The sequence below is a fragment of the Pleurodeles waltl genome, chromosome 2_2 (genome assembly GCF_031143425.1).
Source record: "Pleurodeles waltl isolate 20211129_DDA chromosome 2_2, aPleWal1.hap1.20221129, whole genome shotgun sequence".
NCBI lineage: Eukaryota > Metazoa > Chordata > Amphibia > Caudata > Salamandridae > Pleurodeles > Pleurodeles waltl.
Genome location: NC_090439.1, coordinates 975,575,387 through 975,599,285, shown reverse-complemented (window position 1 = coordinate 975,599,285; position 23,899 = coordinate 975,575,387). Strand labels below are relative to the sequence as shown.

Below are 23,899 nucleotides of genomic sequence, written 5' to 3'. Positions count from 1 at the left end.
ATTTTTGTGCATTAGAAGAAGCACTATAATGCCTAACAATAGTTGCAAGCTCAGAGATGCACTGCTACAGAAGAAGCATTGCCACACCTCTCAAAGACACCCTACAGATGCATGTGCTGGTTCTTCCTCCAAAAGTGCCTGGACGTTTAAAAACGTATAAGCATCGCATGTACAAACATCATTCTTTTTATGATGTCCTCATGTTGGGGTGGTAATTCTGTTTCAACTGAGGTCGTTCCGATGCCAGTAGGTGGTAAAGTGTTCTGGCTTTGCTGAATACAGAAATGTGTTCTCAAATTAATGTCACGGCAACATTTATCACTTCTTTTAATTTGTGTTTACAATTCAAGGCTGCCATTGTCCTGCATCCTGGATCCTGCATCTTCATTTAAGGCTCCTTACAGACACTATGGATTTTTCGTTTACACCATGGAAGTACTGTCCTGGACATAGGAGGGGTTCGTTATTTTGACATGCTAACGTCTTGCAACCACAGGGATACAGTACCTTCTCTTCTGTTCATAATTTCAGAAGGTATTCCTGTATTCAGGATAGGTTTGTCAGAAACTTCGGACACCGCATGTGCTCAACGGGAGTGTTACTACGCAGTCACTGGCAGAGGGTTTGCTGTGCAAGAGCTTTGATGTGGTATGCATATTCATGAGTCTGTCGTCACTCTTTTTTAACTGTTTGTCTACTAAGACAGCATTCTTTTTTGGCCAGTTTCCTGTCTGCTCCTAAATTGATATTATGGCTGCACTGCACATTGGCTTGATTCAGCTGGTGTTATGATAGCATATTATTTAATTTTTGCTCTATGGTTCAGCAAACGTTTGCTAATCAAGTATGGCTCCTTTCTAAAACATATTTAAGCCACCTGTCTTGAAGTGGCAGAGATGTAACTTGGTTTTGACCTCATGTTGATGGTATTTTTGTGCTCTCTGTGTTGTTATCATTTTATTTTAGTGATATCGAAGAAAAGAAGATGACAGTCGGGCTGGATGCCAGACGTTGCTCAAGTTTCCAGTAATGATTGCTTGGTGGATTTGGTCTTTTGACACCGGTGTTTGCTGTTTTCTACAATACCTGATAAGGTTTTAACATGTTGTACATGTTCTTACATGTAGTCATCTTTGTGTCCCACTGCCAAATTAATCTTTCCGATCTTGAGGAGTGGTGACAACTCACGAGTTCGCAGTTGGTTGTTTCAGAATACTGTAGCAAAAGTTACGATTTTCTTCCATTTCGTGAAAGCTGTTTCAGGAGATTGTAAATGTTTTTCTCCCTGCAAGTTTGCAGGATGCTGGAAAACTCAATATTTCTTATTTTAGATCTCTGAGAGGGTTATATTGAGAATTTATTGTTTTGCTTTCACTTTCCATCTGTAGCTGATCAGGTTCTGTATACCTTCATAGGATGGCTTGCCGCTATGTACCAACCATGAACTTGCAGCCTGCTTTTCTCAGTTGATCCAAAAACACAGCTTCACAAAATTAAGGCATGCTGGAAGACCCCTATGGATCGAAACTGTGGAGCACTCAGCCCTTGACTTGAGCAGAAAGCAACTATCTCCAAATCAGGGAAGACCTAGAAGGAGATCTGCTCTGTGCAGCATTAAATTAGAACCTTCTATACCAGGGGATTGACTGAAGAATGTCGGCTTAGCTACTACTCACTTATTCCAACTGGACTCAAAACTCCTTTTTGTGACTTTTCCAATGCTCTGACGTGAACAAGGTGACGTGTTAGCACGCTGTATAACTCTCTAAAAATATATATAAATAAGTTAGGGCTCTAAATATGGCTCTCCAACTGCCCTGCAACATTGCTAAATATGGGCAGAAGGGCAATCTACTGATTGTATGGCATAATGTTTCTAGCTGGAGCCTTACACAGGTAGGCTTATCACTGAACAAGCATTATGTCCTGTACCATTTTCCTTTCATCTAATACATTCACATCCTCTTGTTGATGTATATACTCTCTGCTGCTGTTGCTTGCTTTGTTCTGACTTTTTGGACCCTCACAGAACCATCTGTTATAAGAAAGTAAGTTTTCTGTACACAGATTTTGGCGATAAGCTTCCTCAATGTAATGAGGTTCATTGAGCGGGTGCAAGGGGTGTTAGATGACTGTTACGCGCATATCAGAAGAACAACACTTTTATTATGGGCTTTGGCATACCTTGCTTTTAAGTTTGTTTTGTTTTACAATAGTTATTGTTTGTGGTTCTTCTTTGTTTGAGGGGATCACTGAGATTTCAAAGGTTGTATGAGTACTGTGTAGGAGCGCTGGGTCGTAGCTTATCCTGAAAGCATTCATGTTCCTCATCATAGTAGTGCTGATTTGATATTTCTGGTGTCTTAGTTCTTGTTACAGATCTGATGAAAATGTTCTAATCATGCATGATGTGAGACCACTGTGTTTGTGTGTGTTTTATGGCTGTGATGTTTTAGATCCTTCCACGATTCGCTCCTTTTTCTTTACAACAGATTCATACGTATACTCCCACATGGATTGTGGCTGGAGAGTGACTCTGGGTTATCTCCTGTTAGATTTCATTTAAATACTTTTTCCTTCTTAATACATCCATATGCTGGCAGGGTTATGAGAAAGAAGAGGGGTAAGGTATTATAGCCATGATATTATGTTATATGCCACACTTCATCAGTCTTCAGTTAAAATTCCTCGCACCTGTTGCCTTCGTGGTCTGTGACCTGTATCCTTAACCACTGTGGTACTGAATAGGTAGTAAAAACAGAGAACTTCTGGTTAACAGGGCAGGAATTTATATCCTTATGGCGAGAGGAGGGTCTAAAATGCTACTGTAAATCTTAAAGCCTTCTGTCCCTTTCCCTGACTTGGCGCACCCAGAAGACTACCGGAGACATATCACAGCATTGTGAAATGTTTTAAATCTGTTCTCTTTAGAGATTAATATAATATGCAGGAAGCACAGACCATTTTTGTTATCAAACACTGAAAAAAGACGCACCCACTACCAAAGAAAGATGCACTATCAAGACAAAGACCGATCATTTCATAGTGCTCATTCAACAAAACAAAATCATAACTGGCATACAGAAAAAACAGATTAATTAAAGATTCACTTGCTATAAAAATTGGGCATGTATCCTTTCTTTACCCCAAAGAAAAGGGAATTTGTTATTTTTTATCCAAGACTGTTGCACCTTAAAACCTACAAAATATGCTGAACCCACCGCCTGGCACATTCTATGTCACCCACATTTATATTGTGGGACTGTTCCTTTGAGCACTCAGTCCACTAGATAAGCTTTGCACCACCCTGCTAATCGTTTAAGTAGGGAGAAATAGATAGACTTTTAGCCAAACTCTGACCTCCCCCACTCTACAAATATGTCCAGCTCAAAGTCTTTAGTCACTACATACCCCAAGATGGACCACCACTATTTTTGTTGCCTAATAATAGGAAGGAATTTAAGATTATGCATTTTCTTTACAGTGCTTTTACTCCCAACATCCCAAAATAAAAAGTAGAACACTCCTAAACATTATTTGGGGCCAAGAGATCACTTGATCTATTAAAAACGCTTTGACCAATATCAAACAAACCCTTAAACCCTTTGAATGTTAAGGCAAGTAAAACATTAAGAGAAAAATTATGCTTTGTGGCCCACAGTAACATCTCCCATGTCTTTTGCCTACCATCCTCAAGATGACTCTTTGAAGGGTGAATACACACATAATCAAGAGCAAGCATATTTACATTAGGTACAAAAGAACGTGGAAAAAAGAAAAACTTTTTTTTCATTTCTAAACATAAGAATTAGGTTCACACAATGTCAGAGATTATGTGATGGCAAAAATACAAAATAGCTTTTAATGCTATATCAAATGGAGCTTGACACCTCTGTATTCTGTATTTTGAAGACAAAAACGAGGTCTAGAAAAGAGTTTACTTAAAAAACCTTCTCTATTCCGTTCAATTCTGACTTGAATCTTGTTGAAATATGAAATAATTGTTTCTAATACGCAAAACTGAATAAACAGACGATTTTTAAAGTAAAAAAATTGCTTTTATACCTAATTCTTGTCTTTAAAATACAGAAAGGTACTCACTAGATTAGAATAGTGATCTCTTCACAAAACCTCTTAAACAGGTCCACTGATTTACAAATTACAAATAGAAAAAGACAAGAAAATAGCTGAAAAACTGGCTGAAAATAGGTCCTTTCCTCAGGGGACTAGCATTAAAATCAGCAAATATAGTAGTCATATTTATCTGTTAACAAAAAAGGACAATGCAAATGCTTGCTCCACAATCGATAGTAGAAAGGGAATATGATTAGTGAGTCCTTTTCATTTTAAAAATTACTGTGTTTTATCTTTTTAGCTTCTCTTAAATATTTAAAGGTTTTGGTGCTTTGAGTCACCTTTTTGGGCAGAACTATTTTTTGGGCAGTTTTTCTTTGTTTTAGGAGCCGCCGGCACCCGTGTTCAGTGGGCCGGCAGTCTACATTTTTACTCCTTCTTTGTTCTTACTAGGCCATTCACCGGCCGCCATTTTGGTTAGCAGTCTAGCCGCTATCTGACTCGGTCCCAGGCTTCCCCGGATGGGGGATTTAAAGCCTGCTGTTCGCTGGCGCGCCAGAGGCAAACCCACCTGCGCCCATCCGCACCCAGACGAGCCCAGAGCCCAGAAATGCTGCTCCTTTAGAATTTGAGACGCCCACTCACCCCCCTCTATCTCCACCGGCATTAAAATCCCCCATGACCGGTAAGTGTCCCTCTAACACTCTGGGCGCCTGTAACTTTTCGTTATGTTCTATCTGCCCTGGGAAGTCTATTAACTCCCCTCCTCTTATAAACCCCTCTCAGCCCACTAATTCCCCTCCTCCCATGGACCCCTCTCAGCAACTGGGCAAAATGCTCCTGCTTAACTGTTGTTCCCTACCAGCACACTCTTTACATATTTACTCATTATTAACAGATCTCCAACCAGATGTGCTTTTCCTTACTGAAAAGTGGCTCACAGATCATTCATCTGTTGATATTTTTCGAACTTTACCATCTTCTTATTCCTTAAGACATGTGGATAGACCCCTTATAAGGGGGGATGGTATTGCTATTATTAATAAGAGGGCAATTAAATGCGCTGCCTCTCCGTTGGATTTCTCAGGTTGTGATAGCATGACTTTTTCTTTGTATCTATCGCCTACTTTTACTTTTTCAGGTATTCTTCTTCATCGCCCCCCAGGTTCCTGTGTTAATTTTTTAGAATCCCTACCCGATGTCGCAGCCAGTCTTATTTGCAAATTTCCCAACCTGACCATTCTCGGAGATTTCAATATTCACTCCGAGAATATAGACTGTCCGGCTGCCAAATCTTTGTCAGCTTCCCTAACAGCTCTGAATTTAGTACAATATTCCACAGCCCCCACTCACTCTAAAGGTCATACTATTGATCTCAATTTTAGTAATGTACCTGCTTTTTACCCCTCTGCCCCTTACCTGGACAGATCATTTTCTCATGTCCTTCTCTCTCTCCTATAATCAAACTTTGGACCCTCATACTAAGATTAAAACAGTGGGACGTATTTGGTCCAAGTTAGTCCCCACAGAGTGGCAGAAAGTGCTTGATACCTTTTCTCATTCATCTCGGATTACTGCAGAATCATTTAACAATTAGATTTCTACTTCTTTAGACTCTGTTTTACCTATTAAGACTAGAATAAAAAAGCCTACCCATAAATCTAACCCATGGTTCTCACCTCTTCTATTACAACTTAATGCGACATACTACAGTATGAAAATAGAAGAATCCTCTAACTCTCATAAAGCAATTTTCCAGATTTTTAAGGAATTGACGTTGGCGCCTCAAATTGACTCCCCCATAGAGGCATCTACTAAACAGAGTAATTTATTTGCCACCCATTTTCGGGATAAAATTACCAAAATATATTCTTTATTCCCTCCGCCCTCTTCTTTAGAATCCATGGACCTCCAGTTAACCGATGTGGCCGCCCCATGCACTACTCTTAATGTTTTTCAACCCCTTACAGACACTCTGGTTATTAACCTCCTTCGCAGCATCAAGTCTGGCTCCCCTCTTGATTCAGCTCCTTCTTCTATTTTGCTATTCGCCTCAGATTTTATTGTTCCCCCTCTGTTAAAACTTTTAAACCATTCCTTATCCTCTGGCTTTTTGCCTCTGTCTTTTAAACATGCCATCATTAAACCCCTCCTTAAAAAACCTTATTTGGATCCCGCTTTGTTAGATAACTATAGGCCAATTGCTCTCCTCCCAAAAGTCCTGGAAAAACATGTTAATCTTCAGCTGACTAGTCATCTGGAGAACCAGAAACTCTTGGATTCTTCTCAGATGAGTTTCAGAGCTCAGCATAGTACGGAGTCTGCTCTTTTAGCAGTCACTGAATCTGCCAGGCAACTTCTGGATCAAGGCGGCCATGCCGCTATTTTATCACTTGATCTTAGCGCAGCATTTGATACTGTTGACCACAACCTTTTTTCTCACAGACTCTCCAAGATGGGGATAGGAGGCACTGCTTTGTCGTGGCTCTTCTCTTTTCTCACAGGAAGATCTTTTCAAGTCTTAGATCGTTCTTTTTTGTCCGATATTTATCCTTTTAACCTGTGGAGTCCCTCAGGGTTCTTCTCTGAGTTCAACTCTATTTAATGTGTACCTATCCTCTCGGGCGAAGGTCATCTCCCCATATAATCTTTCTATGGTCACCTATGCTGACGATACTCAGCTAGTAGAATCCCTCTCCAGCATTAGGCAGTCCTTCTTCTCCAGTCTCTCTGGCTGTCTTGCAGACATTGCTAACTGGATGAACTTATTTAAACTGAAATTTAATGATGGGAAATCCGAAGTTATGATTATAAGTAATGGCCTCCTGCTTTTACTTTAACTTCTTATTCAGAGGCTTTTAATAACCTTCCATCTCCAAAGACCCATATCAAGAGCCTTGGTTTCTGGCTTGAGCCCCGACTTACTATGGAAATCCAGTCCAAAAAGCTCTCATCTATGTGCTTTGGCCTTCTGAGATCCCTCAGGAAGATTTTGAATCTTCTTCCACCCAGGGCTAAAAGGATCCTTGTTCAGGCCCTGATTCTTTCCCGCCTTGACTACGGTAATTCTCTGTTTCTCAGTTCACCAGACTATGTTATAAAAAAAACTCCAAGTGGTGCAGAATGCCGCAGCTAGACTGCTCACCAACCTATCTAGGAAGCTATCTGCCAAGCCGGTGCTTGTAAAACTTCATTGGCTGCCTATAATAAAACAACGTATCCAATTTAAATCACTATGTCTGGTCCATAAAGCCCTACATGATAGGGGCCCCTTTTTTCTCAGACATTCTTTTTCCATCTACACTCCTCCTAGACTTTTGCGCTCATCTACCTCCCGTCAAGTACTTATAGCACGATCCAAGAAATCCTGTGGAAGGAACTCCTTCACTGTGAAAGCCGCTCGGCTATGGAACTCCCTTCCTTCATTCAGAGCTTCGACATGAGGCTTCCGAGCTCCTATTTAGGAAGAAATTAAAAACTATTCTTTTTGCTGCCAACTCTCTGACCTAATCTTCTATTTTCTTTTTTTCTCTCCCCTTGGACCCTCACGTACTTCAGCGCTGGGATGCCCCAGGGTAGCTATGCGCTTTACAAACTTATAAACTCAAACTCAAATGTTGCATGGTATTGCTACATGCTTTCTTTCTAATTTTCCATCTGCAAGAGCCATTGTGCAGCATTAACAAATTAACTTAAGAGCTCTAGTTGAAGCATATATCTTAGAACGATGCCCTGAGATCTTTACCACAGCTTCACCTTTAAGGCTCAGAGAAGCATAAATGGTAGCCCAGTCAGTATGCAATTTCTGAACTAATATCTTAAATCTTGTAGAGAACCATACAGTATATACATTAGTGCTGCATTCCTCCTTAAAGTCAACTTGATAAGCTAGCACTACATCATTTACGACCACTTATGTCTCCATATGATTGATAAAGCACTTGGTATAAGTTCTTTCAACAACGCCAAGCATGGCAATGGATGGAAATCAATCTGGGTCATTAAGAGAATCGTTCTTGTGAACAGGTATGAGCACCTATGTTGTCTAACGTTGGGAACTAATTTTATTTGCCCAACAGCTATAGCAAGAGTAGCATACACATCTTCCACTCAGGGTTATTAGTGAAAATCAGACAGCTCAGACGGGTTGCCTCTAGCTAATAAGTCATTATTAACAAGTATCATTAGGTGGTTTGTATTTGCATTTTCAGCATCAGTGATAATTAAATCCACAAAGCAAGGGTTACTACATTGTTTGATGGTAAAGCCAAGTCCTCGCAATCCATGGCAACTTCCAAAATATAGAAACAATTTTACCTTGAATTTTTACAAAGAGGGCCCCAAAAACTCTGCTTTCTTGTGCTTAAGGGATATTTCAAAACTGTGCGTGGCAATACATAGATCAGAAAGAGAGAAACATTTTTGAAGGACCATGGTGTTCAGGCTCAGTTTCAGAGTTCACCAATTCAAATGAAAATAGCACAAAACAGTTCACACTTTTAACTTATAACAGGCTTTTAAAAATGTATCCTCAGTGAGCTTCTTACAGCTGGTACAGAAAAAAAGGTTGCAACAGAGTTTACTTCAGATATTTTGACTTTTGGGCAGGTATGCCACTCCTGATGTTAAACCATGGGTTAGATAAGTTTTGGTGCTTTAAGTGAGACCACATGGACCTTAAGTGCAATTATTATATATGTACTGTCACTTTCATGTTGTAGCTCAAAAAAGGTCAACAATAGCATTACTGAGTAAACCACAATCAAGCAAATCATAGTCAACAATCACATTTTTAGCAGCTGATTAAAACTCAGCTTAGGTTGGTACATTAGTCTGTCAGCTATTAAACATATGTAGTGTAATACACTGTTAAGATAGAACTTTTATATATGTTGCAAGTACATGGGATTTTCAAGATATTGGCAAAATCATCATCCAGGACACAAACCTCAGAGAATTGTCCATTCATATCACCCTTGACAATGACACTGTTCTCGCTACCGCTGTTTATAAGCTTCTAAAAAGAGCCAGCGGCGTCCAAGAGATGTATGTATTTATTATAAGGGAGAGTGTATACATCCATTTATTAAAAACTATTTTTCACATATGGGGTGAGAGCATCAAGAGAACTGTCAGAAGGCCACTATTCCAGGAAGCAAATGAAACTGATAGTGTAAAGAGATTTTCATAAAAGTATATAGCCCATCGAATGATCGCCCTTTCATTGATGGCTATAAAATACTCATTGCCGTTAAGCTGAAATTTGCCAGTTAACCTTGTCTGTTGCAACTCAATAACACTGAAGTGAAGAATGAAATTAATAAGCTTGAAAAACCCATCTGTCTTTTGAGTTCTACAGTGATTTAATATGTAGTGCTAACACTCAAGAAAGTCTGATCCTTCAGGTTTCAGTCAATGAGAGTTAGGGAGATTGATGAGCAGTAAATCTTAGGCAAACATTTATTTCATCCCTAGCCTGTCTATAGAAGGTCAGATTTCTGGCAATTGTTAAACCTCCAAGGGCCTGAGATACCTCAGTGCTGAACACTTTCTTCAGAACCATATAAATAAGAAGAGCTACAACAAGATCACCCAGAAATATTATTACTTCTAAATCAAAAAGTATCACATTTAAAAATGTAGCAACCTCAGTGGCTGAGAGGCATGGCCGAATAGATATGACTATGGGTTAATGCAGTGTTTAAAGCTTCTATCAAGGTATTCCACTCCACCCCCCTCCCACACACAAATTTGTCTGATGGCCAATAACACGGGTCCACAAGTTTCAATTCATCAAACCTATTCTTAGACCACAGCCTCCACATAACTTAGCCAGACAGAATTCAGACAATGCCAAATACACTATGGCCAAACCATAAAAACATTTATGAGTACAGGAAGTAGAACTACAGAAGTAATCTTATACTTACTCTTGCATACAAATCAACCTTGTGAATCATCCCTGAAACATCTAACTCGCTATTAATAAACATGGAAAGAGGGCAGTCTTTTCCATTTGTAATATCTATAAATTAACATTCTCTAAGTCCTGCTATTTTAGTTGCTTTCAGGCCAATTCACACAGTCACGGAAGAGTATGTAAAAGAGTATTACAGCAGTGCTCTTGCATTCCTTATCACCTTTGTGAATTTGCCCCATTATCTAAAACGTTAACAATCCCAACAGCGTCTCCTTTAACAGCTCTTTATGAAGAGCTTTTAATTCCGCGTGAATTCGCTTTAGAGGTTCATATTAAATTAGTATGATAATTAGTTTGCCTCTGTGACCGTGACCTGGGAGACCTAGATGCAGGACGGGCCTTGAAAACAGCTTGAAAAACCCAGAGCTTGCCATGAGGGTCCGTGTGACAGCCCATATAGTGTTTCAAGTGAGGATGAAAATCTATAGCACATGGTACTGTGGTCAAGTTGCACTGTGGACTTCTACATTCTGTGGAGGCTCTCTAAGGAGGGGCCCAATGCTGCTATGTATCTACAAGATCCTCTCCACTCTATTAGCTCCATCTCTATTGTTTCACTACTTCACACTGTGCAGATGTTTGTCCACATTCTTGGAATCCATTAGCTCATCTTGTATTATGAACATATCCTTTCATTTGTTTGTTCAGGTGTTCAGTCATTCAGTGCAACCTACTTCTCATACATCCTCTGTCCTCTCATGAAGACTTTGACCTCATTGTCCATGGGAAAGGTGCCATCATCCTTCCTGAAGCGATAGAAGAGCTTGACATCTTTGAATTCCTTATGTTCATCACACACTATGGAGTATAGGAAGAAAAGCACAAATCAGAGAAGTCACAACCCAGCAGAGGAGCAATAGCACAAGAATCAAATAGAAGTGAAGAAATCCTACTTATCAAGTTTGGCAGTAGCAAAGTCTTTTTGATTTTCCTAAATTTCTATGCATAATATACTTACATATAGGGGCTTATAGCCAGACTCTTCAATCCCTGGTCTGCTAATGTGTCATTAAAATGTTTCTTCTGCCCACTACACCATACAGCATGAGGCAATGTTACTTCACCTATTGGCTAACTTCTATGTGACGGCATTATGCTCCCTCACAATGAGCACACCTGCATACAACGCAGTTCCCTGTGTGATAAAAACTACAATGACATTTTGCACATTGTGAGTCTACAGAAATATGTTTGCTTTTAGCCACTTTTGTTTGGATTGGCAAGGGCCCAGCACCTTCCTCAACAAATAAAGTAAAAAAAAAAACATGATTGTCAAAGCCAAAAGACTGAAAGCCAAGGCCAGACCTATTGGTTTTGCCACTGTTTATTTCTCTCAGTGGGTGCCATATTACAGCAACGTTTGTGGCTCTACAGTTGGTTAATATTCTAAAAGCATATTCAGGGCCGTTTGTTAATTACTGACCAGCTGACGACTGCAGTATTGCACAGTATCCTGTGAGGTTGTATGACAGAACCCTGCCCACGTGGCTTTACACTACCACAAATGCGACGTTACCACGCAATACTTTACCATGCAAGTCGTTACAACGACTTGCCTTAGGGGGCGCTGGTCTTTGGAATAGTATAAATTACTATTCCAACTCCAGTCTACGCAACAGTAAGGAAGGTGTTAGACTTGAAAATCCAACACCGGTCCCACAATGCGTCTCCTAAAGCAAGTCGCTGTAACGACTTGCGTGGTAAAGTAATGCGTGGTAACGTCGCAGACGTGGTGGGGACTGCGTAGTAAAGGCAGGTTGTTGTTCTGGCTGAGGGGTAAAGGATTTTTCCCTTCCTATGAATAGAGAAGGTAATTTAACTAGTAATTGTCACTGTGCATAGAACTACTTTGGATAGTAAAATTGTGATGAGTCTAAAAGGGTTCAGAATACCTCCACTTGTATGCTATGTACATTGCTCTTGATGACAACCTTAGAAGTTGCCATAAGAGGTGAAGGCCATTTGAACAGCCCTGTGTAGCAGGCAATGGAGACACTGATCCATGTGATAGTTTGCTGTACAATGTGTCACACAGCTCTTAGCATTAACAAGAAGCAGGTGAGCATTGCACCATATATTTTGCACATGGTTTTACACAAAACAGTACACTACACATCATACATTCGCGTTATCACATGCAAACTGATACCAAGTACCAAACTGCTGTATGGCCTACAGCAGAAGACCTAAAATTAGGCATATCAAGTCTGAGTCAAATGATTGTCCTTTCCTGTATTAAATGAGAGCTTGCACAGTTGACGATATTTGTACAGATAAAGCATTTATTTACTTGGTAGAAATTACATTTCACACAGAATGTTTTACAATAGTAACAAAAACAGTGTGTTGCACAGTGAAGGGTTTAACGTCAACCAAAGCAATTGCTGATCTGATTAGTAGGTGTTATCATTTACAGAACAGGGATATTAAGTGGTTTGCCCAGAACCACATGATGTTGAGAATCAAACCTGTTTCCCCAGTTCCAAAGTCGATAGCTGCGGCTATAAACCCATAACTTTGATATGTATTAATAGTACATAGCAAGATGCTCAGGCTCTTAGCGTGATCTCGCCAGTTCAATCAGCAATTACCAGAATACCATTGATGTCAATTGTGGGAGAAACATTCTCCTTCTGATTCCTTGTCCTTGAATGGCTTTATTAAATAAATATATTAAAAGATCCCATGGGGAAAGATACTGTCCATCCAAGAGAAGGTAAAGATTTAATAAACTTGATCCAAACATAGAAACCGGTACTCACTGACACAGGTGAATCATTTCTTGTCTCTCCTCAATATGTGTTGGCGATTTGAGTTAACAAGCACATCGCAAAATATCATATTTTTCATCAATAAATATATGTCAAGCCTCTTCACCACAGCCTTTATTTGGTGCCATTCTATGTTTCTGTCCCATCTCCATGAGGTACGCAACATAGGGTTTCTTGTGCTATAGAGGGAGGAAACTGTCCCACACTTCTCAACACTGGTAACACGTAGATGCCAAGAACAGCACCAAGCCAGTCTGGAAGCTCTTCCCCAATCCTCATTTCTATTCAAAAGGCAGACGAAAGACATCCCAGTTAACATTTATATAGAAAGGGTGGAAATAAAAGCGAGATAAAATAGAATGAGCTTTACAGTACCATAATGGACTAAAAATGTTTTTTTTACAAACGGCCCATTTGGACCAGCTTTGGTTCCCCCTCAACTTCAAAACGATTTTGGCTCTTGCCTGACACAGGCACTTGGCCCACCGACACAAGTGAAGTATCATTTTCACCGGGAGACTCAGGGGAACGTTGGGTGGTAGGAAATTTGTCCTGGTGCGGTGATCTCACACAGAAATGTGGGAAAAAAGTGATTTATTTAGCTAAATTTGAGGTTTGCTGAGGATTCTGGGTAAGAAATCATTGGGGGATCCACGCAAGTCACACCTCCCTGGACTCCCTCAGGTGTCTAGTTTTCAGAAATATCTGGGTTTGGTAGGTTTTCCTAGATGGCTGCTGAGCCCAGGACCAAAAACACAGGTGGCCCCTGCCCCCAAAAACAGGTAGTTTTGTATTTGGTAATTTTGATGTGTCCAGATAGTGTTTTGGGGCATTTCCTTTTGCGAGCACTAGGCCTAACCACACAAGTGAGGTACCATTTTTATCGGGAGACTTGGGGGAACGCTGGGAGGAAGGAAATTTGTGGCCCCTCTCAGATTACAGATCTTTCTGTCACCGAAATGAGAGGAAAAAGTGTTTTTTTGGCCACTTTTTGAGGTTTGCAAAAGATTCTGGGTAACAGAACCTGGTCAGAGCCCCACAAGTCACCCCATTTTTGGTTCCCCTAGGTGTCTAGTTTTCAAAAATGCACAGGTTTGCTAGGTTTCGCTAGGTGCCGGCTGAGCTAGTGACCAAAATCCACAGGTGGGCAGTTTGCAAAAAACAGCTCTGTTTTCTTTAGGAAAATGTGATGTGTCCACGTTGTGTTTTAAGGCATTTCCTGTCGGGCGCTAGGCCTACCCACACAAGTGAGGTACCATGTTTATAGGGAGACTTGGGGAATGCTGGGTGGAAGGAAATTTGTTGCTCCTCTCAGATTCCAGAACTGTCTGTCACCGAAATGAGAGGAAAAAGTGTTTTTGGGCCACATTTTGAGGTTTGCAAAGGATTCTGGGTAACAGAACCTGGTCAGAATCCCACAAGTCACCCAATTTTGGATTCCCCTAGGTGCCTAGTTTTAAAAAATGCACAGGCTTGCTAGGTGTCCCTAGGTGCCAGCTGAGCTAGAGGCCGAAATCCACAGCTGGGCAGTTTGCAAAAAACAGCTCTGTGTTCTTAAGGAAAATGAGGTGTCCACGTTGTGTTTTGGGGCATTTCCTGTCGGGGGCGCAAGACCTACCCACACAAGTGAGGTACCATTTTTATCGGGAGACTTGGGGGAATGCTGGGTAGAAGGACATTTGTGGCTCCTCTCAGATTCCAGAACTTTCTGTCTCTGAAATGAGAGGAAAAAGTGTTTTTTTGGCCAAATTTTGAGGTTTGCAAAGGATTCTGGGTAACAGAACCTGGTCAGAGCCCCACAAGTCACCCCATCTTGGATTCCCCTAGGTGTCTAGTTTTCAAAACAGCGCAGGTTTGCTAGGTTTCCCTAGGTGACGGCTGAGCTAGAGGCCAAGACCCACAGCTAGGCAGTTTGCATAGAACAGCTCTGTTTTCTTTGGGAAAATGTGATGTGTCCACGTTGTGTTTAGGGGCATTTCCTGTCACGGGCGCTAGGCCTACCCAACAAGTGGGGTACCATTTTTATCGGAAGACTTGGGGGAACGCTGGGTAGAAGGAAATTAGTGGCTCCTCTCAGATTCCAGAATTTTCTGTCACCAAAAGGAGAGGAAAAAGTGTTTTTTGGGCCAAATTGTGAGGTTTGCAAAGGAGTCTGGGTAACAGAACCAGGTCAGAGCCCCATAAGCCACCTCATCTTGGATTCCCCTAGGTGTCTAGTTTAAAAAAATGCGCAGGTTTGGTAGGTTTGCTTAGGTGACGGATGAGCTAGAGGCCAAAATCTACAGCTAGGCACTTTGCAAAAAACATGTCCGATTTCAATGTAAAAATGTGATGTGTCCATTTTGCATTTTTCTGTCGCGAGCATTAGGCCTACCCATGCAAGTGAGGTACCATTTTTATCGGGAGACTTGGGGGAACACAGAATAGCAAAACAAGTGTTGGAGCAGATATGCTAATATGAAAATATTCGAATGATTTGCGTATAGATACTAATGAGAAATAATGACAATTAAAACGAATAAATGAAAATAACATGTAATGTGCAAAATGTGCCCATGGGGAGTGGTCACCATCTGTGTTAATTATACTAAAATAATGTGAAATTATAAAAATTATGTATTAATATGTCATAACTGATGATATAATCCATGTTTTATGATGCTTCGTATCCTTAACTTAGCCGAACTAGAGGCCTTGTCAGCGCTGGGCCTTGCTTGCTTAAACGTGGAGACGCGATGAGCTGCCGAGGACTGGAACTGAAGAAAAGGACCTTGAACTGTACAGAGTTCAATTGAGCTCTGCTAGATTTTTCTGCAATGTACCAGGGGACAGGAGACGATCAGAACAAATTGATAGAATTATGTGTAGAGTAGGCCAAATGTACTTTCCCAGGACTCGAACAATGGAAGCACTGACTAATAGACAGTGGGCAACAATTTCGTTACCTGAAGGGCCGGATGATGTTCTCATCGACAGAAGGACCAATCACATTAATGGAACTTGATGCTTGAACCGACACAGACAAGTGGTAAACAGAAACTATACGTTAGAATTATGACCCCAGATAAGGTTGACCAATTAGCAAATTGTGGGATGGACTGAGAGTCCCTAATAAAAAGTCATGACACAAGAAGGGAAATCAGAGAGTGGTGAGGCAAAGTTGATGACGTCAGGAGACGCTGTCCGAAGTGCTGAAATTTGGGCTTGCTCCCTGTGAGTCCGAGCCTTGCTGATGACTGATGACCTGGAGACGAAGACTGACTCGTTGCTGATCTATCTTGGATAGGTAGCTATAAAAAGTTGACTGACTAATGTGTACTTTATCCTTTTAGGTACAAACTGCGCTGTTTTAAAATATTTTTCTCTCTAGTTAGATTTTTCCAAATTAATAGTTTTTGACTAAATTGTTTTTCGCATGAAGACCCACATGCTGATGCTAATCTGAGATAGGTAGGCTGACGAGGGCGACTTAATAGTGACTTTGACTGACTTGCATTGCTGAATTATTCAGTGTTTAAGAATTTGCCAACTTAGATTATTGATGTTGTTTGCTTATCAATAAAATCTTGATGAATTTTGCTCATGATGCTAATAAAGTTTGATTAACCATGGATTCTCGAAATAAAAGTTTTTTACTAGAATTGTAACTAATAGGGAATATAACGAATTAACCTTATTGAGAGTGATGGTTTATTTTTATTAGGTTAGGTTTGTAAGATCATATGTTTGGTTGAAATTGTTATTGACGTTTTTCACTGGTCACCACTTGGCTAGGATACTCTCTACGATCCAAAAGATTCATAGACCTATACACGTCCCCTTGAAAGTTTACGTACTAAGGACGAGGCGCGCCAGCAGTTTTTGGTAGCAGCTCAATGGTTAGTTTCCTTAGGGAACTAGTTAAGTGGTGAGTAGTGGTTATGGTAGTAGTTTAAAAAAATATTGAGTACAATTGTTCGAAATTTTATGAGGTTTGAATTTTGTTTTTCTAAAATGGCAATGGAAGCAAAGATAATGTTCCCTTAAGCCTTGAAATTACTTTCCCAGATCCTGGATCCCGTTGGTAAAATTGAGTATGTTCCCGGCGTGTTTTGAAATAGTATGAGAGTAGTAGATTGCGCTTGCACAGGCTTAGGCAAGATCGCAGGTGAATTGTGATGTATGTGAGTTAAAGTAGGGAGTCTGTGTACTCCAGTTTAGGGTTTAGTAGAAGTGTGCGTACTCCAAAGTGTGAGAGTAGGGAAGTTGTCGAACTTCATGTGTATGTGGCGCTTTGTGCTCAAAAACTGTCCACATGGTTGTTGGTGATGTACGGACCCTGCGTGGTCTAAGACTCCGGAGTATATTGACAAGTGTAGGAGACACTTGGGTATATGTTGTAATCTGTCAGGTTTAGTAGGTTGATCGGGCATGGTCAACAAGTCAGAGTGAATATTAGACGAATAAAAGAACTTCGACTGAGATTTGGCGAGTCCTATGTGCACCAGGACATACCCAGAGATCAGTTGAGAGTAAAGTTTGCGGATCGAATTTTACTTGCGAATGTGGGGGACTGAGAAAGAGGAATAGCTAAGGAGCTAGGAAGTGCCATTAGTGAAAATCCGTAAGGTCCCTGAAGCAATTGTGTCCTTTCCTGTAGTAAACCAGCAGGTTTGTTTTAGTTATTATTTGGTGAAGACGCGCTCAATAAAATTGCATTAGTTAAGTGAAATTGAACTAAGGAAGACAAGCCGCAAGACTTTGTCAGCCGCTGTAAGTCAGTGTGACGTCAGTGTGTGACGCGCTGGGATAGGTTGGTTAGTGAAAAGAGCCGCGAACGGATTGGCAGCCGTCCGCGAGAGGCAATTGGTTGAATAAACGGGTGAAGGGAATCTCAGGAGTAAAAGTCATTTCATTTATTGAATTTGTAGTACACAAAACAGGAAAAATTTAGTTTTTCAAGGCATTTAAGAGTGCGATGAAGGGAGAATCATATATCAAAGTATCAATGGGGGAACCGACTCCCCTGGAGGATAGTCCGGCGCATCTCGTAATGACAGAAAAGGGCATAGCTTTGTGTCTTTGGTTAAAGCAATGGAGTGCATTGACTAAGAATCAAGGGACACTAGCTTTCCCAGAGCATGGAACGTTCAATTTGAGAATTTTGGGCCGGTTGCGATAATCATTGTATGACATGAGACCGTTACCGAGATCAGCACAATTTGCGGCTTTAGCAGTTTGGGAGTTATTGGCCAGACAGCAGCAAGAGTTGAAGTTCAACAGAAGGGTGAAGAAGATAGAAAAGTCACTAGCGGAGGCTAGGTGGGATTCGGAGCAAAAGAGATGGACGATGGCAACTATGAAAGAGATTAAGATATTCCCAGCGATCACAGAAAGTGACGATTCAGTTAAGGGGGATAATAGCAAGGAAGGAGAGAGTCAGGAGAAAAAGAAAAGAAAGAAGTCTTATGTGGATGATGATGATTCTAATGTCGAGGATCTCATTACGCAGTTGCTGAGAGATAGACCTCCACCTATGGCGACCTATGCAGGGGATTCAGGGACTAGTGCTGCAGCCCCTCCTGCTACTCCTGGAACATCCCAGGGAGCCGGGGGCGCTGTACAAGCAGAAGGAGGACAGTTACAAGGGGCAGTACAGAGTACACCAGTTGCAGGAACGAGTGCGGTAGCTCAGGCGCAGGTACATACACCTTCGGTGGCAAGGGTTTATCCAGATGTGCCAGTTCTTGAGACTGTTTCAAATATTGTAGTGCCGAGGGAGAAGGTGCTCCCGTAGCCAATGTTGGTCCAGACTGACCCGACTCCAATGTTATTGCCACCAGCACAGACTGTTTGACCAGTTGACAGGGACTTCGGTAGATCTTGCGGCAGTTATGAATCAGGCAATGGGAGTACCACTCACACGGGGTACGGGTGCTAGAGCAGCCCCAGATGCAATATCGCTACCGATTACTGTTGGTCCGGCGGTACCTTTATATGCCCAGAAGAAAACAGAAATAGGGGGACAGGCAGAGATGTCACAGAGTTTGGTGAGAAGGGGAGTGAGAGACTAAGTACATTCGACATCATCCTCAGGAACTTGTCCGGGTGAGCTCAAGTCTCCTGCGGGATTCAGTCCTCTTGTGACACTGCCAGATGTATCGAATGTCTCTAATGCAAATCAGAGTTTGAGACTTTTGACACCACAAGCCTTGGGAACGGGGGCACAGCAGCTGCCAGTGACTAATGCGAGTAACATCTCATTACAAGTGTTTACAGCTCAGCAATTGACTAGTTGGCCGGACAGTTTAAATTCTTCACAAGGTGCATCCAAGGGGGAAGATCAGCTGAACTGAGTGGGACTGAATATTGAAGTAAATGAGTTAGTCAATGGGACAATGGGATTGAATAAGCTGGAATCCTATACTAAAGAGGAGCTAAGGTATTTGTGCCCAAGGATTACAAAAGAAGTAGGGAAAATACACCAGAAATTAGCGGAAGTAGCAGAGAAGCACGACATTGATCTTAAGACTATGAAACATTTGAGACGAAGTTACAGATTAGACTTTGAGGCGAAAGATTTTGAACACATGAGATCAGCAGGAATGAAAGCACATTTGAGGGACTTGCTGCAGAGTGCACAGATTTGGGGAGCTTTAGAAAAGTGGGAAGGCAGATGGGCAAGGAAAAAAGAGAAACGAAAATGAGATTCAGAGGGAGGAATAGACGGAACTGAGAAAGGGGAAGCAGTTAAAATGCTACTGATGAGAGAGATTCCAGGGGGGCAGTTTGTTCATGTTCCATGGTGCCGGAGTGATATACTGTCTTTTACAAATGATTATCCCAAATTAAGAGAGAAGCCAGTTGAATGGTTTCAGCAGACTGAGAGGTTTGTAAAACTCTCTAAGTGTTTGTGGGAAGACTTGAATACCTTATTTGAGACAGTTGTGCCAGCCGACTTATGGGTCGAATGTAAGAGGACAGTAGACTGGCCAATGAGTGAACCTGAAAGGAACAAGATTACAGGCGCACTGGCACCCGAGGTAATGAAAAATTATTATATGGTGATTGAGTTTTTGAAAACTAGAATTTCTCCGAACAACATTGATTGGCAAAGAATTGACAGGACAGTCCAGGAGACTAAAGAGTCAACACACACTTATTACGAAAGGTTGTTAAAGGCTTTCAAGGAGTACAGTGGCAAGGAAGCGGTCGAACCGAAAGACATGTTGCATTTTGTGTTCAGATTTGTTGAAGGATTGAGACCTGAAGTAGGAGCAAATGATTAAGAATAATTTGATTTGCTGGCAGGCAAAGCTGATTGATGAGGTGTTGCAGTATGCTAAATATTGCAGCAATGAGATTGAATTGAAGTCAAAAATGTTGACAGAAAAGGCAATGGTGATGCAGATTAAGGCAGCACAATCAGGAGTACAAGGAGCCTTTAGTGCCGCCGCAACAGAAAGCCATCGCGTTTCAACCTCAAGTGAGGGGTAGAGGACGTGGGATGGATATGATGCGTGGTCCAGATCTAAGCACTGTGGTTGTTCAGAATGATATGCAGGATATGAAAAAGATGTTACCATGTCATTTGTGCGGAAACATGGGACACTGGAAGCCCACTGATGGTGCAGGAAGGAATGGTTCAGCAAAGCGATGTTGGTGCAGTTCAAACTGTAACAGTCCCTAGAATGAGGGCCACAGTCCTGAATGCTCAAAACTGAGATCAGAATTTCTTGCCTGTACAACAGTTGCAGGTGCCTCAAGCACAATTTACTCCTTTAACACCAGTACAGCAGCAGATTCCTATGGTGCCTAGACAGCAAATGCACATACCCAAGCCCCGATGGAGCAGCAACAAGTTATGCTTACTCAACAGGTCACAGGTCAGAGACCAGATAACAGTAACAATACAGTACACCAGTTCCCATTTCACAGTGAGGATGAAATAAACGATGAATGGATGAGTGACAGTTCAGATGAAGGAGCTTGTATTCTTGCTGCATCCCTAGAAGTAGATCACAGAGGGCCTTTTGTAAAGGGAAAAGTAATGGGACACAAGTTCTCATTCTTGGTTGACACTGGAGCTACGCACTCCACAGTGAGGAGTGTGGAAGTACCAGATTTACCCCTTTCCAGAAGGACAGTTCAAGTTGTGGGAGTGGAGAATAGGCAGTTAACAAACCCAATCACAGAACCAGTGCAGATTGAAATCGGAAATTATTTGGGCCTGCATAGATTTGTGGTATGCGATTCAAGTCCTGTGTCCTTATTGGGCAGAGACCTATTGTGCAAGACCAAATGTTCCAGAAATTGTACAGATGCAGGGATAGAAGTCCAGACAAATAGTGATGATGAGGAACAGCAGGCGCCAGCCATGGTTCTTAATAATGCATTCGAAGAGTACCCATTGATTGAGATTTTTCCGATGTTCGTACTGAAGGAGTTGCACGCAGACTTGCAGGGAACTGTAAAGGAGAAAGTCTGGGATTTGGCAGAGAAAGAAGTGGGATTAATCAAAGGAGTGGAACCAATTAAAATCACTTTGAAGCCGAATGTTGAGTTCCCGAAACGTCCACAGTATAACATGGCGCAAGATGTGATGATGAAAGTGACGCAGATAACTGTAAATTTCCTGAAGCAGGGAGTTCTAAGGGAAGTGTTGAGTAGCCCATGCAATTCACCGATAATGGGATTGAAAAAGCCTTGTGGGAAGGTACGGGTTGTGCAGGATTTGCGAAAAGTGAATGACATGGTGGTTAAGTGTTGTCCGATTGTGCCCAATCCAGCAGTGATACTGTTTCAGATTCAATGCGAGGCAGAGTGGTTCACTGTAGGCGATCTGTCACAAGCTTTCTTTTCAGTGCCACTTCATGAGGATAGTCAGTTTCTTTTCAGTTTCAAATTCTTAGATAAAGTCTACAGCTGGTGCAGGCTTCCACAAGGGTATACGGAGTCACCATCCCTGATCAATCAGATTTTTAAGAAGAATTTAGAGTCATTGAAATTACCTCGCCAATCGACTCTTGTGCAGTACATTGATGACTTATTGATTGCCTCCAGAACAAGGGACGAGTGTAAGCACAACTCAATTGCCCTGTTGAATCATATGGGAGACTTTGGACACAAGGTCTCGCCAGCAAAGTTGCAGTATTGCCAGAAGTCTGTCAAATACTTGGGTCATCAAATTGAGAAAGGGCTGAGAAGAATTTCCAGAGAGAGGATTAGAATGATTCTGCAGAGAAATCCTCCGACTTCCCAGAAAGATGTGTGCATGGTTTTGGGAATGGTAGGGTATTGTAGACAATGGATTCTGAATTTTGCTGAGATAGCAAAACCCCTACAGCAGTTGACACACAAAGGAGTTACAGATCCCATTAGTTTAGATGAGGATCAAATGAGGGCTTTCACTGAACTGAGAGTGAGTTTGTGCAAAGCCCCAGCGTTGGGGATGCCTGATTACACAAAGCCTTTCACATTGTTTTGTCATGAACGTGATGCTCGTTCTTTGTCTGTTTTGACACAGGTCCATGGAGGTTTACCAGGTTGTCTGCGAGCAGTAGCCGCAGTTGGTCAAAGTCTTTCCCAATGTGAAGGGGTAGTCATGGGATACCCTGTGACGGTAATGGTACCACATTCTGTTGAAATTTTACTGACAAGAACGAAAACACAACATTTGACGGGGGCCAGACTGACAAGGTATGAGATGAACATATTGGGAGTTCAAAATGTAACTCTGAAAAGATGTACAGTGTTGAATCCAGCAACGTTATTGCCAAGTGATACTGTTGAAATTGAAAAAGAGGAGAACATAGAACATGATTGTCTTGAAGTGACAGAACTATGTACAAAGCCTAGACCTGATATTAGAGACACTCGATTAGAAGAAAATGATCAAATTGTCTTTGTTGATGGTTCATGTCTTAGAGATGGAACAGGCATCTTGAGAGCAGGATATGCCGTATGTACTATCACAGGAACCCTAGAAGCACCTTGGCTTCCTGGTGTATATTCAGCACAAGTGGCAGAACTGGTGGCTCTCCCTAGAGCATGTTATGTTTCTACCAGGCTACGAGTGACAATATACACCGATAGTCAATATGGATTTGGAATTGTTCATGATTTTGGTCAATTGTGGTCGCAAAGAAGGTTTATGACCTCAAGTGGAACTCGAGTGTGAAATGGTGACAGAATAAAAGAATTATTGTATGCAATACAATTACCTGAAGAGATTGCTGTAGTGAAAAGCAGTGCACACCAGAAAACACCAGACTACATTTCCCGGGGAAACGGGTATGCAGATCAGGTGGCAAGGTTTTGCGCCCTGAACTGTATATTGTTTAAGGATAAGTGGGAACTCATGCCAGAAGAAGAGGCCAGCTGTGCAAATTTTGCAATGAAAGTAATTGACACTCTAGAAGAATTGAAAACATTAGAAGAAAATGCAGACAAGGAAGAGAAAAAGCTGTGGGCAAAGCTGAAATGTGTACAAAGACCAGATGAGATCTGGATATCTGAAGAGGGTCACATGGTACTGCCGAATTGTCTGTTAACTCAGAGGGCTCGGTATTACCATGGTCAAGCACACATTGGAAGGGATGCCATGATTAGGTTGTTCAAAGTTGATTAGTTCAATCCGAAATTCAGACAAACAGCTGAAGCAGTGTGTCACCAATGTGTAATCTGTCAGCAGCTAAACGTGGGAAAAGGGACAGTGGTAAATTTGAGCCAAATTGGAAGAGCAGGAGGACCATTCAGCAGAATGCAATTGGATTTCATTGAGATGCCTGCATGTGGTGGATTGAAGTACGTGTTGGTGATTGTGTGTGTGTTTAGTCATTGGATTAAGCATACCCCACACGTAGAAATGATAGTCTCACAGTTGCAAAGCTACTTCTTAGAGAACTGATACTGAGGTTCGGATTTCTTGTCTCTTTAGAATCAGTTAGGGGAATGCACTTCAATAACGAAGTGATTAAGCTCTTATGTGCAGCACTAAACATTGAACAAACTCCAGTGCAGCTATCATCCAGAGGCATCAGGACTGGTAGAGCAAATGAATGGTACCCTGAAATCAAGAATTGCCAAAATGTGT

At 41.5% G+C, this 23,899-nt stretch overlaps 1 protein-coding gene across 3 annotated transcripts in view; it reads right to left on the bottom strand.

Annotated features, from left to right (window-relative positions):
- The window catches only part of DEPTOR (DEP domain containing MTOR interacting protein), a 524,264-nt gene that overhangs the window by 266,482 nt on the left and 233,883 nt on the right, over nt 1–23,899 (bottom strand). For all 3 annotated transcript variants that reach the window (XM_069220677.1, XM_069220676.1, XM_069220678.1), the window contains one exon: nt 10,729–10,852. In XM_069220677.1, coding sequence (XP_069076778.1) covers nt 10,729–10,852 — 124 coding nt within the window. The remainder of the gene's footprint in view (nt 1–10,728; nt 10,853–23,899) is intronic.